Here is a 16,385-nt window from a genome sequence, read left to right on the forward strand (position 1 = left end):
AATTTTTATAATAATTTACAACTATTCTCTAATGCATGATGTCTAACTATGGAAATATTATACATAAACCAAGTATTATATAAAGCATTACAAGACACACTGACCACTGAAGATGAAGAAAATATTGGATAGATATCCCTTTATTCACCTATATTTTTGTCCCCTGCACTGAATGAGACAAGGTACTGTGAAAAATACAGTATCTAATCAGATAATTAAAGATTGTATCATGACACATACACAGACAGTTGAACAAAGGTGCGGAAGACAACCTTAATTCTACCACTTCCTAATTTTGGAATGCTTGACTTCACAGCCTTGATAATGGCCTTTTCCAATAAAGTTTTTGATCTCATAAAAAATATCATCACATATTTCCACATGCTTTTGTCCAAGATTTATATATCAGAAATAGAACTGTGTGCAGAAGCTTCACAGAACCACCAAAAGTTCCTTTTCATTGTGGAAGTCCTTCAGATACCCATCTTTCAAACACAAATATAACAAGCAAGAATCAAGGACTATCAGTTGCTGAGATTATTACATGGATTTTGCTTGTTGAAAAATAGATTAAGCAAGTTTCAAACCAATGCAGAAACAATTTAGGTTATGTTTCAGGGCAAAAGACTAAAGCTGTATATAAGCAATTTTTATTAATGTGGAGGGCAACTGCAGGGCAGCTTTCCCTTAATATTTGGGCAGCAAAATGCACACTTGCAATCAGCAAATTTAAATCATACTTTTTTTCTTGTTCTCGTTCAGCAGCCTGCAAAGGAACCTCAGAGATGACCAGTGTGCTGAGTTGCTGTTATTTTCTTACTCTATTCCTGGATCTGTTCAACATCTCTACTTCCTGCCTTGTCCTTTCTAGGAGGGAAAAAAGACAGATGGCCCTGGAAGGTTTTGTGAGCAGGGTAGCTGAGGGTCTTTTTCTTACACCAGGAAGGTATAAACTGAAACCACTTAGCATTACACTTAACTGAACTGTTAATATGAGCCTGGAGAAGAAGTGGAGAACTAAAGTAAGGGAGGATGTCAGTGGGAAAGGGCTTAGAAAGGGTAAGTTCCTTTGGCTAAGGGACAGAGAGTGTAGATAACAGACACATTTGAAGAAAGGCTGATAATGTGCTGGAAGAAAAAAATAATACTTGCAGCAGAGTAAGGAACCGAGGTGTGAAAATCTGACCAATGGACAAGGAGGATAAATTTTCTGCTGGAGGAGAATGCACAGCTGAGGAAAAAACTGACTGAGAGCGAGCAGGATGGAAGAACTTTGAGAACACAGAAACTGTAAAGGGCCTCAACAGAAACAAACATTTGGGGTAAAAAAATAGATAGAACTGAGAATTCAGGGAACTGAGCAGGGTAAGAAGACTTGGGAGAAAATGATAGAGCTGATTTCAGGAGCAGCTGGAATGACAGCATGCAGAAGTTGGAAATTATTTGGAAGAAAGCAAGAAAGAAACTGAGGCAATTGCTAGTAATTTAAATAAATGGAAAAGATGAAAACCAGCAGCATGAAAGAGGGAAAATTTGATTAATCTTCCTCTTCTTACCAACAATAGCTTTGGGACAACAGCATAAAACCATTTGTGAGCAATTTGGCAAAAGGAACATATTACAGGAACACGACAAGGAAAGAACAGTCAATGGTGAAGATGGTGCAGAACTAGAATACTTTTAGAGGATTTTAGATAATGTGTGGATTGGTGTTTAAATAGAATGAAAATGAAGGTACAGGACTTGGGAGGGAAACTACTGGGAGATAGAAAATTGGGAATGTGGGATACATAGAGGAAAAGAAAACATAATAATGCAGGCAGGCAAATACATGGTAAGCAACCAGATGGAGAAGAAAATTCAATGGAAATAAGAAAGTAAAAGCGGCAGTAAATGTCATTGTTCTAGAGCTTAGTAAGAGGTCTGTTAACAAAACAGTATATAAAAGTCAAACATTATCTTTGTATGGTACCTTTTTGTGTGGGATGAGGGGGTCTTGGGAAACCGGATTGGGAGCTAGGCATAGGCATCTAGTGAACCTACAATATGTATGGAGAAGAGGATAATCTGCTTTATTATTATTTAAAACAGAAGCAAAGAAAACATTTAAAACCAGTGTCTTCACCAGTTCCTAATAGCTTATTATCTCCTTCTATTGCTCAAAAAATACATAAGTACATCTGAGACCCAAATTTGAATTATTTATTATGACTATTTGTTAACATTTTATGGATATTGCAGCAAACTGTTATCTACTCCATATTTAAAAAACTCAAACAACACCCTAAAATACCCTGCATTGCTTCTTTTTATAGTCTTGTATTCAAATTCCTTTTATTATTGCTCCCATTTTACAAAAGACTTTACATGCACTAAAAGTGAATCTAAATGAGTGCTACATGACGAAAAACTAGAACAGAACATACCCCCTTATTGACAAATGCAATTATCCCCTACGCTTAAATTAGTTCTATTCCTTACTCTTCAAAGTGATACTTAAAAATAGCAACATTAGATATAACTTCCAGTTGACAAGTATCAATTTATTTATAATAAATAGTAAACAAAATCTTTAGTTTTAATTATGATTTTCTTGCATAATTTTTTCTTAAATGCTGAAATTACACTTTGTATTTCAATTATATCACTTCCCTACAGAGCACTGAAGCTTTCCCACCTTTGTTTGCTTAGTTATAAAACTACATAGCATGCTCAAAACAGTAAATTGAAAAATGATTGTGGATAAAAAGACTATTACCCCAGGCATGCTTAGATACTGAGACACTGATATATTTTTCAGAGGAATAAGAAAGTATTTCCCTAGTAAGAATTTTTTCCCCAGAACCTGAAAGATGCAAAAGGTGGTATTATATGTTTAATTATGGAATATACTGTATAATAGAATATAATAGATATTTTTATATAATATTTCTTCTATGGTGCATAGCAAAGTATACAAAATATCATTTACAAATAAAATGACACAATTGAAATTTTGTATAATTGTGACAACATGGTCTTTGTTCCAAGAAAGTACTGGAAAATGTTTCAACCACTGGAAAGCTTTTGTAGAGTTTTGCAGATAAAGGGCCCCATTTGTACTGAGCATGCTTTATTCCAGTGCTTCAGGAATGAAGTGGTTCTTTCCCTGCAATTCTTTCTCCTCACTCCTGCCTACAATTGTCATGCTAAATACTGAAACTGGAACAGAATGCTCTCAGTGCCTCCCTCCCTGATATCCAGGCAAGTACACATAAGAAAAGAAACAGAAATGTACTGAAACCAGTAGGGAATGTGAGCCTGACCAGGAAGACAGGGGAAGCAGACACTACAGATGGAGATGGGTTTGCAGCAGGGAAGGCTGATAACAGGGAATGTCAATGCAGCCCTTGAAATGCCTGGGTAAGGGGAGGAGGCAACAGGAAGGGTCAGACAGAGCCAGGGGGTCACGGAGAGAGAAAGAGCTTGGGATTAAGGGAATGATCAGGGCAGCATGAAACTAAGCTCAGAAGAGAATGATGGAAGAATGTGAAGTTGGGTGAAAAAGAAGAGTAATGTAATGTATAACAAGGAAAAGTGCCACATTAGCAATTGACAGAAGGTGGGATTGGAGGGAGGAGGAAGAAAGAAGAAGGAACTGGGACAGATACACAGGGATACATAGCAAGGGAGACAGAGAAAAGGGAGTTTATGCTAAAAGGAAATCCTCCTTCCAATATTGGAAATGAACACAAAGAGTCCTGACATTTGGCATGACTTGCCTGCTATTAACTGTTTCTTAAACTATTTCTGAAGCCTGTCACCCTATAAGGACAGATTTACATTGACAATATGTTCCTACATCTACATTTGTGTTGTAGGGTTACATATTGCACTGGATCTGAAAGTTCTGAACTGCTGTATGATGATTGAGCTGAATGCATTACATTGAAAGACATGAAAACTGTATTTCTTGCTTCTTCTTTCCTTTTTCTTAAAAAACCCCTGCTTTACTTATATGTTGATAGTACAAAGTAGATATGGGAAATGACAGAATTAAGGTTGCCTTTGCAAAATGATTCAATATCACAATCAGAAAATATCATGGTTTAGTCTTGAACTAAATAATAATCTGTGGATTTTAGTTTTGTTTTTAATGTGTATCACCTGGGACAGATGAATCAAGGAAAAGTCTCCTGCAAATCCTTGATTTCCCTTATTGCAAAAATGGAAATATATGAAATGAGCAAGAGGATCGCTGGGAAAGAATGCATAGTCATTGTTCGAAAGCTGAAGTGCTATTCCTATATAGCATGGGATAAATCCTATAGAATACATGCTCTCAAATTTGTGCTGCTCATATTATAAATATCCAAATTCATATTTCAGCCTATGAGCAAGACCAAATTCAACAGGAACAGTGATTTGATTGCACCTGCATGCTTCTGCCAAAAATGCAAATTATTCTGAAAAATTAGGTCCTTCATACTTGACAGTTAAGCAATATGTCATCTTAATCTGCATTTGACTCTGTTTCCCAGCTATCAAATTGGAATACTCCAAATTTCACTTCCTTGCAAGAATGTTCTGAAGATGGAGTAATTAATACTTGCAATGAGTACAAGTACTGCAGCGAGCAGTGCAGCAGCATGGCCTCCCAAGAAATTAGAAGTCTGTTTTAGCATCAAAAGAAGTAACAAAATGTCTCAATTACAACAAAATTAAATAATGGCTGAATTCTTACTAAATTAATTATATCAAATGGTGCTTTGAATAATGTGCATGTTTTATGGGAAGGAAAGCAGGATTCTGGGGTAACAGACCTCATAACATGTACTCACTTCCCAGGCAACATTTAATCTGGCATATTCCAACTTCTGTGTTATTGACTCTGCAGACATAACTTGCTTTAAATGTCTTTGCTTATATATGTGTGTTTGTCTTTCATAAGAACTTATTGCATCTTTGGTATTTGTTTATAACCATTCAATCCATTAAAATCTTCTTGACTTTTTTATTCTGTTGTTACAGCCTCCTTGTGGCACACCAGTAACAACTCCTTGGAAGTTAGGAAATGGGATTAAATAACATACAGAAGATGTCAAATGATACTGCTAGGATGATTGACTTCAAAATGCAAAATAAAGGCAATTGAGTGTGATTACTGGAGCTAATCCTTTTAGGCTTGCCTCTGAAAAATGCACCTTCATTTACCATTGAAAACAATTGCTATTTTTATTGCTTAGTATGCATGGAGGTAGATTTAGCCTGTTGACAAGAACAGATATTATAACATAAATACTATCTTCAAAATTTGCTCTTTACTAATATCTTGATGTTTGCAATGTATATATACATTTAGATTCACAGGGGAAGTAATATGGCTCTCTTTAGTATTTCATGTATAATTTGCTCAGCAGATTTGTTTTATTAAAATGTAAATAATGGGATGTGGTAAATGAAAATTCCAAGATGGGAATAAACAGCTTATTTATTGTTAATGCTCAGAGTAGCTTATTGAAACACACCTTTCAGTAACTGCCACTGACTATTAGCTATGAAATTCTCATCATGCCTTGAATGTTACCCATTAGGCTTAGCCATTTGTACAGTTAAAAAGCTCAAGATGTTTCAAATATACCTTTAAAAACACTATTAACTCAAATCAAACTACACATATTCACAAAAACTGCATTCAACGTCTGAGATTCAAACCAATACTGCTTCAAATTAATTATTCTTCTTAAATTGCTCTGTATAAACAAAAATGACCTATTAATTTAAAGAAAATCTATCAGCACAGAATGTATTCTCTCTTATAAACAAGCAAGATGAACTTGACCTTGTTTGAACTTGTTTTGATGTGGCCCAGATGGTAGGCTACATGCTTGAATAGCAGTCTAAAGCTGAGGAAAAACTCATATAGCAAGATCTAGATTTATAGCCTTTTGCAAATTCCTACCTTGTATTGTCCTTTCAGCATCTGTTCTGCCCCCGCTGCGGTCAGCTTCTATCTCTGGGGTCAGAGAGTCTAGAAAGATAGAAAGGTAAGACTGACACATATTTCATTTGATTCTTATAGCCCTTTTTACAACCTGTTACTCCAGAGCTGAATTACAATACAATCAACCTTTGTCAGTTTTTTTAATGTTGAACAATGACTGGAGGCCAGGACAATTTTTTGTTAGACTGGGAAGATTAATGAGCAATAGATTTTTCAAGCATAAAGGGGGAGAGAAAAAAGGAAGAAAAAAATTGAGTTCTCAAGCTAATAATATAAAATTGTCCTAGTTTGAACATTCTCTCCAGTGAGTTTATTTGCACATAGCATATAAAGTAACAAAGCAATAAAGATAGAGGTATCATTTGAATGAAGGAAAGAAAAGAGATTTTCCTTTTTTTTCCCTTTCCATCATGTGATAAATTTTTGATAAACAAAGATTCTTTTGGCACTTAAATTGGAAGTTAATGGCACAGAGGCAAAAATTGGCTTCTTACCATTTAGGACCCTGAGACTATCTGTTGAAGCTGCCTGTTTCAGTGTTTGCTCTGCTTGCTCTCGTCGTTTAGTCTCAAATTCAAGTGCTTCCTGCAATTTCCTCTTTGCCTTCTTTTCCTTCTTTAGCCTTTTCTGAATTATTGCTGTGAAAGGAAAATAACATCAGTGCACTTCAGTTTGAATCTGAAACTTGGCTGCATGATGACCTATTAAGCATCCTGAGAAACACTATAACTGAGATGTTCATATAAAGCAATTAATTACACAATAACCAGTTAAATTACTTGAAATTTGTTGGAATCACCCTGGAATATTCTAAATGCTACTGTTCTGTATGTCAGTATTAAAAACTGTATGTGTTATCAAGCAATTATTTTTTTTTAATAAACAGCTGACAATCTGTGAATTTTCAAATCAGAAAACCTTGAAAACCAGCAATGGAATGTACTTTGTGAATCATCTGATGTAGACAAACCCCTGTCTCTGGAGGTGAGGGGGTTTTCAGAATTAATTTCACCATTTCTGTTTCTCATAGCACAGTTAACAGACACACAGTGATGCAGTTCTTGCCTCCCTGCAGCTTCTCATGCATAAGAGGAGGATCCATCTGCCTGGGTCCTGGGCAGCCCCCACCCTGCTCTGGTCCTCATTTCTTGGGGAAAGGCCCTGAGTCTTCTAACTCCCCTTCAAGCTCTGCTTCCTGCAAGCCATCTGAGCTCCCCATATTTATTTCTTTTCCACATTTCCATTGTGTCTTTCCTTTCTCTCTTTCTCACTTTCTGTTGGTGTCTGTCCCATCAGCCATCAAACCTTAAAGAACTCACAGCAAATCCTTTATGGGGCTGGATCCTCCAGTCAAGTAAATATTAATATGCTTTGTCAAATGTGAGGGAAAATGTTAGTAAAGAAATGAGTATTTTGAAATAAAATGTACAAAGTCCTTATGTAGAAAAAATGTTTTCCTTCAATTTCTTCAGCTTCAACTCTTTAGGAAAAGGATGGCAAGTCCAGTATGGGTCTTCATCACAATTTTCTTTTCTATGTTACCAGTTACTTATAATCACAAAGGTAAGACTTGCAGGATCTCTAACTAAAGGAACATATTGCAAGTTATGCTCCTGATGGAAAAGGGTAAAGTCAAGCAATTTGAAGCAATCATGTAAAGGATAGCATTTTCTCCCCCACCACACCCTAAATGTTCTTATAAAGCACATTCAGGGTTTTCATGGTTGTGCATGTAAAAAGCTTTTTTGTCCTAAGATCTTCCTGGATAATCCTTTCCAGGACATTCTGTTATTTTGACACTAACTAAAAAATTATCCTAAAGAATTCTTTATATGCACCAGAAGAATTATCCTTACCAAACCCAGACACTAGGAACTGTTAGGTTTGCATGTCAAGATCTATCTAGCCCTATATCTAACTGCAAAGGAACCTCTGGTATATGCCTAGGAATGAAGGCTGGAAAACACCAAAAAAAATTTCCACCAGTTCATACTCCCCAGGGACAGTAGACTGTGATGGTGGTCTCATTCACAAAATGCAAATGATGAAACTTTTAAAGGGAACTGTCATTGTTATTACTCTTTAATTCATATGCTAAGAAGAACCACCTTTTAGATGATCTTGTATATTTTGTGCTGCCATACAGAACTGTTCAGGCACAAAATTAACATAAGCACATATCCTGTAGTCAGAATAACTACATAATTTACATCCAAGACTTTGGAATTTTGGTTCTTTCTCATTTTGTGCAACACCAACTTACTTTACAGGCTAATTAGCTCATACTATCAAAGAACATCTAACATCTATACAAAGGCTAAACTAAATACATTTTGAATCATTGCATGGTTTTAATGTTTTCATTATAAGTACTTTGAAAGTGATTGCAATAAATGAGAAGGAAACATATGTTGCTTTCTGAATTAAAATGTCATCATGGCTGACACATTGTAGATGTGACTACAGCAGTCAGAGCCAGAATTAGCAAACCCTTACTGTGTAGCTGCTCACAGAAGAGATATTATCCTACTTTCACCAGTTGATGAGACACATCCTACAGCCTTAGGAATCACTAATTGGAAAATTTAAAAAGAAGGAAGGCAACAGTACAGTAAATAAGCAGCTCTGCAGAACATACAGTAGCAGCCGTGAATCCAACTGTCCATAAAGAAAGGCAAAAATACTCATCTGCAGCCACTAAACACTGCAGATTTATAAACAGATTTATAAACACTAAACAGAATTATATTTCACTTGTATTAACATGATGAGCAAAAGATAGATAGATAGATAGATAGATAGATAGATAGATAGATAGATAGATAGATAGATAGATAGATGGATGTTACCTAATGCTGAAGATGCCCTTCACATGAAGGGTTTGACCTGTATGTGACACAGTGGCTTGTGTTCTATGCTGAAGCTTTTAAGTGTTTTTCAGTATTTTCATATGGTACCTCTTCACTTAGCAGGGAAGCTGGTACATTTCTCCCTTCTTGCTTATGCTTCCATTTAGACATGTGAAACTTTCTTTAAGACATGACACTTGCTATATGAAAAACTAATAGTAGGTAAAGGCTCCTATGCATTTTTCTGCCTTTAATTGAAAAATGAATTTGCACAATAATTACAACCTGGCCTTATTTTTTCTGTCTTATTTCGATCTTTTTATTTGAAAGAATAATCCATACTTTTCTTTCTTTTATACAGAAGTATCCACTAGCAGAGATAGTCATCCTCATTATATTTGGTTTGCTGCATACCACCATTAACTGTTCAAATCCATTCCTCTTTGGTCTGACTGTTTTCCCAGAGCAAGATTGTCATTAGAGAGATGCATATACAAAAGCAGGTAATGCATCATGCTGAAAATAATATTGCCAATTATTTCAGTAACCTGAACACAATAAGGGACTATCCCATGTTTTTTTTCTTTGGCATACAACTTTGACTGAAATTCATTTTGCTTAATTTTATCTTTTCAAAACACATATGTCTAGTACAGACTTGTCAACCATGTGACCTCTGGAGTTAAAGGGAAGAGAAAGACATCTTCACAATGCAATTGACTCCACCTACTTATCTGAGAACAGGCTATAAAAGCTTCTTTTTTTATTGTCCAGAAAGAGAACTCCTATTCATTACAATGAGATGCCTGATTTGTAGATGGCAAAACTAAAGATCAGATGGGTTCCCCCTCAAACCTTTTCTGTTTTGCATGTGATTGTACAACTCTAAAAAGGAACATATATTTGAGCAGTTGTGAGAAAGTTGGAAAGACTAACCAAACAATTTTATTCTTTTATCAAATTAATTTAGAAGTGTAAGTAATACAATTGCACTGAGCAGAATGAACCAGTTGTGGACAAAGGGATGACTCACTGCACAGGTATGAGAATTGTTAACAGCAATTGTCTTTCAAAATATGTTTTCATAAGTTAAAAAAAGGGTAATTAATGATGTGATAGTCCTCTCCTTTAATGGGTCAAGGCACGAAACAGGATTACATTGTGTACTTACTGCAAGCATGTTAGTTTAAGGCATAATGACATTGGCTGTGAATCCAATTGTTCTTGGGATTCTCTGTTTAGGCGGTTACCAGAAAATTAAACTGGACAAGAAGAGACTTCTAACTCTAGCCCTGCAAAAATTCACATCTGACTTGTCATGGTCTGAGTTAAACAGCAAGGGACTGCCAGAGGTTAACTGTCTTGCAAAGTAATCAGGCACTATTAAAGGGTGAGACATACAGAGACAGAGAGATGAATGCATAAAAAAAGATAGAAACATGCTTGTAATACAAATAGTTACTGCAAATCACTCCAAACTGTCTCACCTTCACCAACAATGTAATTATTTAAAAATCTCTAACACGTACAGGCTTTACAGTGGGCTGATGTTAATGCACAAATGCTACTAATGCTTCTGCTTCATCAAGAAAAACCTTCACTGTTACTTCTACAAACATGTCTTTTACCTACTGTGCATTATAAAGAGCTCATATATTATCATTATCTTTATATTTATTACATAGAGTTTGCCTAAATATGCACTATAAGAACAGAACAGAAAAACTTGTAGATTCCTAAATTTGATACAAATTGTATTAAGTAGCTATCCCTTTTCCTAATGATCACGACCTACAAAGGTCTGTTACAGCACATAGGGTATTTATAATTGCTTTTGTATTACTGATGTAACAATATTCAAGAAAAATGTTGAGAACAGAGACGATCCTTGCTCCAAATCTCATGAAGACCCTATACAAAATTAGGCAGGTCATAAAGCATCCTTCATTGCAGTCAGCTGAGACCTAACATGATTTAAGGGAGGTAAAATTTTGATAAAACACAGGTGTTTGATAAAAATTGTTTCCTAAGGAAATAAATAACAAGGTGTTTATGTCTGCTTAATCAAGGTACCTCTGTTCTTTTGCTCCACAGCCAACTGTTTTTCAAGTGTTTCCCTCAGTTCTCGTTCCCTGAAGAGTTCCATCTTCAGCTCTGTTTTCTCCAGTTGGACCTGTTTCTCTTGAGCTCTGGCATTGTCTATAGCAACCTTTAGTAGACCCTGTTCAGAGATAAAGTAAGATATTTGGAGAGTGTTAGAAGAGCTGACATAATAGCTACTGTTATTTTTCCTTGATAGTGATGTGATATTTTAGAAATAAAAAAAACTTTCACAGGATCAAAGTTACCTATTATCAACAGCAATTTTTAACTAGAATTAACTTTTGAACAGGTGGACAAAAATTTGTAAAAAGAGGAGAGTCAGCTTTTCTTAGAAAATGCAAACTCACCTCTGACTGTGCATATAACTCCTGTGAAAAACATACAGGAATATGTTTACTCCTCTTAAGAAAAATTGGCAATATCACAGTCACATCATACACAGAATCCAATCTCTAGTCCAACTCAAGCCAATGGAAATTAGCTAAAGGAGAAAGGCTCTTTTAAAGTCTTGCCTTCTTGCTCCTCATCCTTGTTAATTACTATTAATTTCAAATATTTACATATATCATTAAGGTTCCACGGACTATGGGTATATTGGGATAGTAAGGAAAGCACAGTCACAAAGCAGGAAGACGTCTCCGTTTTAGCAAGTCAGTTCCTTGATTTGTAGGATTATTATCTCACAGCAGAAACACAAAACACAATAATCTCTAGATTTCTTGACCTGAGATGGTGGATACAAACTCCACCTTTCTTTCGGTTGTTAGTGTATCAGAAAATAAAAATTCAGATTATTTTAAGCTTCCTTTGAGAATTCTAACTTCAAAATTCCTTCTTCTTTTGCAAGGAAATCGGAGGAGCCTGGCACAGCTAACAGTGTATTATTAATAATATTAACTAGATAGGGCACTGAGACAGGGCATCAAAATATAAGGAGAAATGTAATTGAAATAAATGAACATGCAAATATCCTTTTCCCTTTCCCAAAAGCCAGGCCATCAGGCTCTTGGGTCTACACCCGAATCTCTCCTACTGAAGCTATCATAATGAAGTAGATAATTAAGCATGGATATTCATACATGAACCTCCATGGATATGAAACTAACTCTCCTATATCCTAGGCAAGACTCCTGATAACTTAACCCTAGAGATAATTTGACCCAACAGAGATTTAATTACTGATGTAAAGCAAAACAATGCCAACTAAAGAGACAGACTACTACTCCCCAATGGTTTTGCTAGGGAAACATTCAGCTAACAGATGAAAGCTTCACACACAAGACCTGGTTTGAGCACTACAAACATAAAACCATGATGCCCCTCTCCCAAACAAGCTTCCTCACTCCTCAGCTACATTTCCCAAATTGGATTCTGGGTTGCATGTTTTTTCACATTTTTTTTTAAATATCTCCCCAAAGAAGAATGAAAAAAGAAGCAAGTATAATGATGTTTGAGAAATAGAAAAAGTATTTTTGTGAGTGTTTTGTGAGTCTCCACATTTATCCCACTAGTCTTCCCAGTGTCAATGATTGGTGTGAAATTTGTCTCCTTCAAAGTCCTCTTTTAGTTCTGTTTTCAGAGCCTGTTATTTTCAGTACTGCTCATCCTTCTTCTTAAACCATTGCCTCAAATCTTGTCATGTTCAGAGCTTAATGCTCTGCAGGTCTGTTACACTTCAATCTATTGAAGTCCACAGAAGCTGGAAGAACTCAGCATCTTCTGACTGCAAGGCCCAGATGGTCAACAAAATGGTATACACTAAATAGAGCTGAACTGTGTTTGGAAATATGGTAATAGTGGTAACACAACAAATGTCCTCACAAATATACTTAAAGTTTTAGCAGTTTTCTTTTGCTGTTGTAAAATAGCTAAATCACAAACGTCTTTTGGGTTGAATGTTAAATCAACGTTGAATGTTGAATCATTATTAGAGAAATACAAAGAAATCTACCTTTAAAGCTCTAAGTACACATGTAAAGCAAAATACAGTTTGAAATACTTGGGAAGTGTTTACAATCTATTTTTCAGAAGTTAATATTAATTTGAATTCTGTTCCTTTTGCATGGCCATGTTCTCCTATGTTTGGTACATTTGAATTAGTAAGAAACTGAAGTAGGAGCTGTTCATCATTACCTGCTACTGGCTTATGCTTAAACTCCAGAGGATTTTAATCTCCTCCTATCCTTCTCTTACTGGAACACGTGATTCATCCAAACCATAAATAAACCAGATCAAGAGAAATTACATGAAAAGTATTTGTTGATGAAAAGTGCATTGTCTAGTAAGTTTAAAGCTGCAAACACTGTCTTCCCAAATTCTTAAAATCCATCTTGTTTAACAATAAAATCAAGCCACTAAAGCAACTGCCATCTTTACTCAAATCAACTACATTCATGTACATGTTTCTTCTTCATCAGGAACAAACAATTAGTAACAAATGAAAGAGATCATTACATGAAGTGCCCTTTTAGATCACCCCAATTAAAACTTTAGTTTAGCTGTATTTTAATTCTAAGATACCAAATTCTAATTTTCTGCTCTGATTGCTCTTGTTGACTTATCTTTGAAAGATGTACTCTCGGTGCAAAGCCTAGAGATTATTTAGCAAGATGCCAATGTTGGCATCACTTAATGTGTTGATTGGTTGTATTATCAGTAGCAGTTTAAAATAAATTACTATTAAACTATTATTGTCCTTGGCTGAGAAAACACAATATTTTGGTGTTCTTTAAATATGAAGCAATCATTATGAATAAACATGGAGAATAACACTAGAGTGTAACACTGATGTGTGTAATTTTATATTAAGAATTGCTGCAAAGTATGAAGCTGCTAAAAGAATATTACATTTTCTATTGAGTTTCTGCACCACACTTTTTCCCCCAGCCTTTCCTTTTTTTTATACTTGCTAACATAGCTAATGGTAATACATTACCTATTGCTGCTGATTATGTCTGAAAAATATTAGCTTTTTGGAGCCAAGATTCACTAGGGACTACTTATAAGCTACACAAAATTAAGTTTCATTTTTAGAAGTTAAATCAGTGCACATCAGTAGGCATCCAACGTGAAAAAAAATCTGCACTAGAGCCAAACTGATGCATATAAAAAGTGCTGTTGCTGCCAATGATGGCACTAATGCAAAAATACTGAAAACATTCAATATCTCCCTTTATTCAGTGCAGAAGGGGCTGAGGAAAACTAAAAAAGTACAACATCTGAAAAATCATCAGTGCCCTCTGGAACAGGAGTAGCAATTTCAGAGTTGCATGAAATTCTATTAATTCTCCCAATGGATCGGCTGTAGAAGATTATACAAAATGCAGTATGTCCAACTTGTATCTGCTATGGCTAATCCTCTAACCTGATATTAAATCAATATGCTGCCAATGACAATGGGAAATGCAGTGCAACACGGGACATTAACAAAAAGAAAATATTTCTCTTTAGGGAAGGTCAGATGTTATGGAGGCTGGATAATGATAATTGCAGTGAACATGCTCAGGTTCCAGATTTGTCTTTAATACAGTATGGCTCTAACTGGAGCCTGGCTTTAAGCATGGCAGGCCATTCTTCTCGGTGTCTCTCAACTTTTATTTCAATGTAATGTCAAAAACGGACATTTTATTCCCTGGAGATTTATAGATCATTCTGATTTGTTTATTTTACTGTATTTGTTTCATCATTTTCACTGACAAATCCTTTAGAACTGTCCCAAACACAATGCTGATATATGAGTTTCTTCCCATTCTCTGATCAGAGAAGACCATCATATAAAGGCAGCCTCATGCTCCTACAGAAACTAAACATACATCAAACCTCAACTCAGTCTTAAAACTAGTAATACTCATCACTATTTTTAAATTATGCAAATAATGTGTTGCTTACTTTGAAAAGGGTGGAGGGGAAGGTGTAAAGAAGCTCCTTCTCTTTCTAGCTGCATCTGTAAGTGTGTGCTCCACCTAACAGAATTTACTTGGCTACACATTTGTATGTGACATTAAAATGACCTTGCTAATTAGTTTGACAGTCTGTCTAGAAGATCATATCCTGTTTCCAACAATTGACCACACTGAGTGAAAAAGGGAAGCTAGAAGATCAGGGCATGCACATTAGGAAGTTTGCCTATTCAAAACTCCAGGCTTCCAGAGGGTTGCGGTTCAGGGGCTTCTTTCTGCAGTATTAGCTGGTCATGGTGAAAACACTTTCAAATAACAGTGCTTCTCTTTTAGTAAGGAAAATATATATAATTTGTATGCTTTAATCATTAAAAGCATCTAGTGAAAGGCTCTAGAATAAAAAACCATATATTTACACATACAATTCTAGTTAACTTCACATGTTAATTTTTGAGTATCTGCTATTTATAACTGACTTGTGACTAAGTACTGTGAACAAGACAACGCAGTTAAAATATCTCTAGAGATGACTCCTGAAAGACAACTTTTTTTAATATCTCAGATTGCATACTTTATCACAGATAAAGGCATATTACACAAGTATAAATGATGTTTTCCATTAATACATTTTGTGAAAAAAAACCAAACAATTCCCCTGAATTTTAGCAAAATATAGATAAAATAACATGAAGTAAAACTGTGATTTTTTTACTTTATCCACTGTTTGCAGTGTTTTTCCCTTAGTATTTAGTGATAGACAGTAACAGTGCAGGAGACTTACAGCAATAAAGCTAGTAGTTTTCTTTGTTTACAAAGGGGAATTTAGTTTGCAACCATGCACTGAAACTTGTAAATTATTTTAGGTAAATCTTTAAAAACATTTAGCAATAAAAATGTGTCAATACAATACAGTCTTGACAGAAAAATAAGCTATCACGGTGCAACTATATCATGCCTTTGATATAATGGAAATTCAGCTCAGGGAGAGCAGAGATTCAGACTCTAAAAGCTTGAAAGAACATTACTATTACCCAAGAATATTGTAGCATCATGAAAGGCCGTGGCTGTAACATACTTTGGCATAATCAGGCCATGACTCAAAAAGGTAAACTTATGTGAGGGGTATGGAGACATCTTTAGCCTTCTCACTAGCATATACACAGCCTTTTGCTGTGACTCACTTTCCCCCACCCTTCATCCTCCCTGCAACTGTGCTTAGATTTCCAGCATTTAATCCAGAAGAAATCTACAAATACTTTTGGTGAAAAAAACAGACATATAACTTGATTTAAATTCCCTGGGGAAATTTATTTTCTCTTCCTTTCAGATGCGCAGATATAAATCCAAATTAGAAAATATATTCCCAATCCTATTCCTTTTTTAATGCGTGTATTTGTTTAATTATATTTTTTTAGATTTTATTATTTGTATTTCAGCAGTCCCCAGAAAGGATAACACTGGTTATTCATGTATTGTATATTGCTATTATCTCCCCTGTAAATTAAAAATTAAGCATTGTATTTTGCTTAAAGAAATATTTATGGAGAAGTA

The 16,385-nt window shown here is 35.3% G+C and overlaps 1 protein-coding gene across 6 annotated transcripts in view; it reads right to left on the minus strand.

The window, feature by feature from the left end:
* DACH1 (dachshund family transcription factor 1) overlaps window positions 1–16,385 on the minus strand; it is a 352,211-nt gene that overhangs the window by 30,115 nt on the left and 305,711 nt on the right. For 4 of the 6 annotated variants that reach the window (XM_063149417.1, XM_063149418.1, XM_063149420.1 and 1 more), the window contains 3 exons: window positions 10,906–11,053; window positions 6,478–6,621; window positions 5,942–6,010 (listed from right to left, as the gene is read on the minus strand). In XM_063149417.1, coding sequence (XP_063005487.1) covers window positions 5,942–6,010; window positions 6,478–6,621; window positions 10,906–11,053 — 361 coding nt within the window. Of the gene's footprint in view, window positions 1–1,972; window positions 2,040–5,941; window positions 6,011–6,477; window positions 6,622–10,905; window positions 11,054–16,385 lie in introns of all 6 variants that reach the window. The other 2 variants (XM_063149419.1, XM_063149422.1) reach the window with 1 other exon arrangement.

This window comes from Melospiza melodia, chromosome 2 (genome assembly GCF_035770615.1).
Source record: "Melospiza melodia melodia isolate bMelMel2 chromosome 2, bMelMel2.pri, whole genome shotgun sequence".
Lineage (NCBI taxonomy): Eukaryota > Metazoa > Chordata > Aves > Passeriformes > Passerellidae > Melospiza > Melospiza melodia.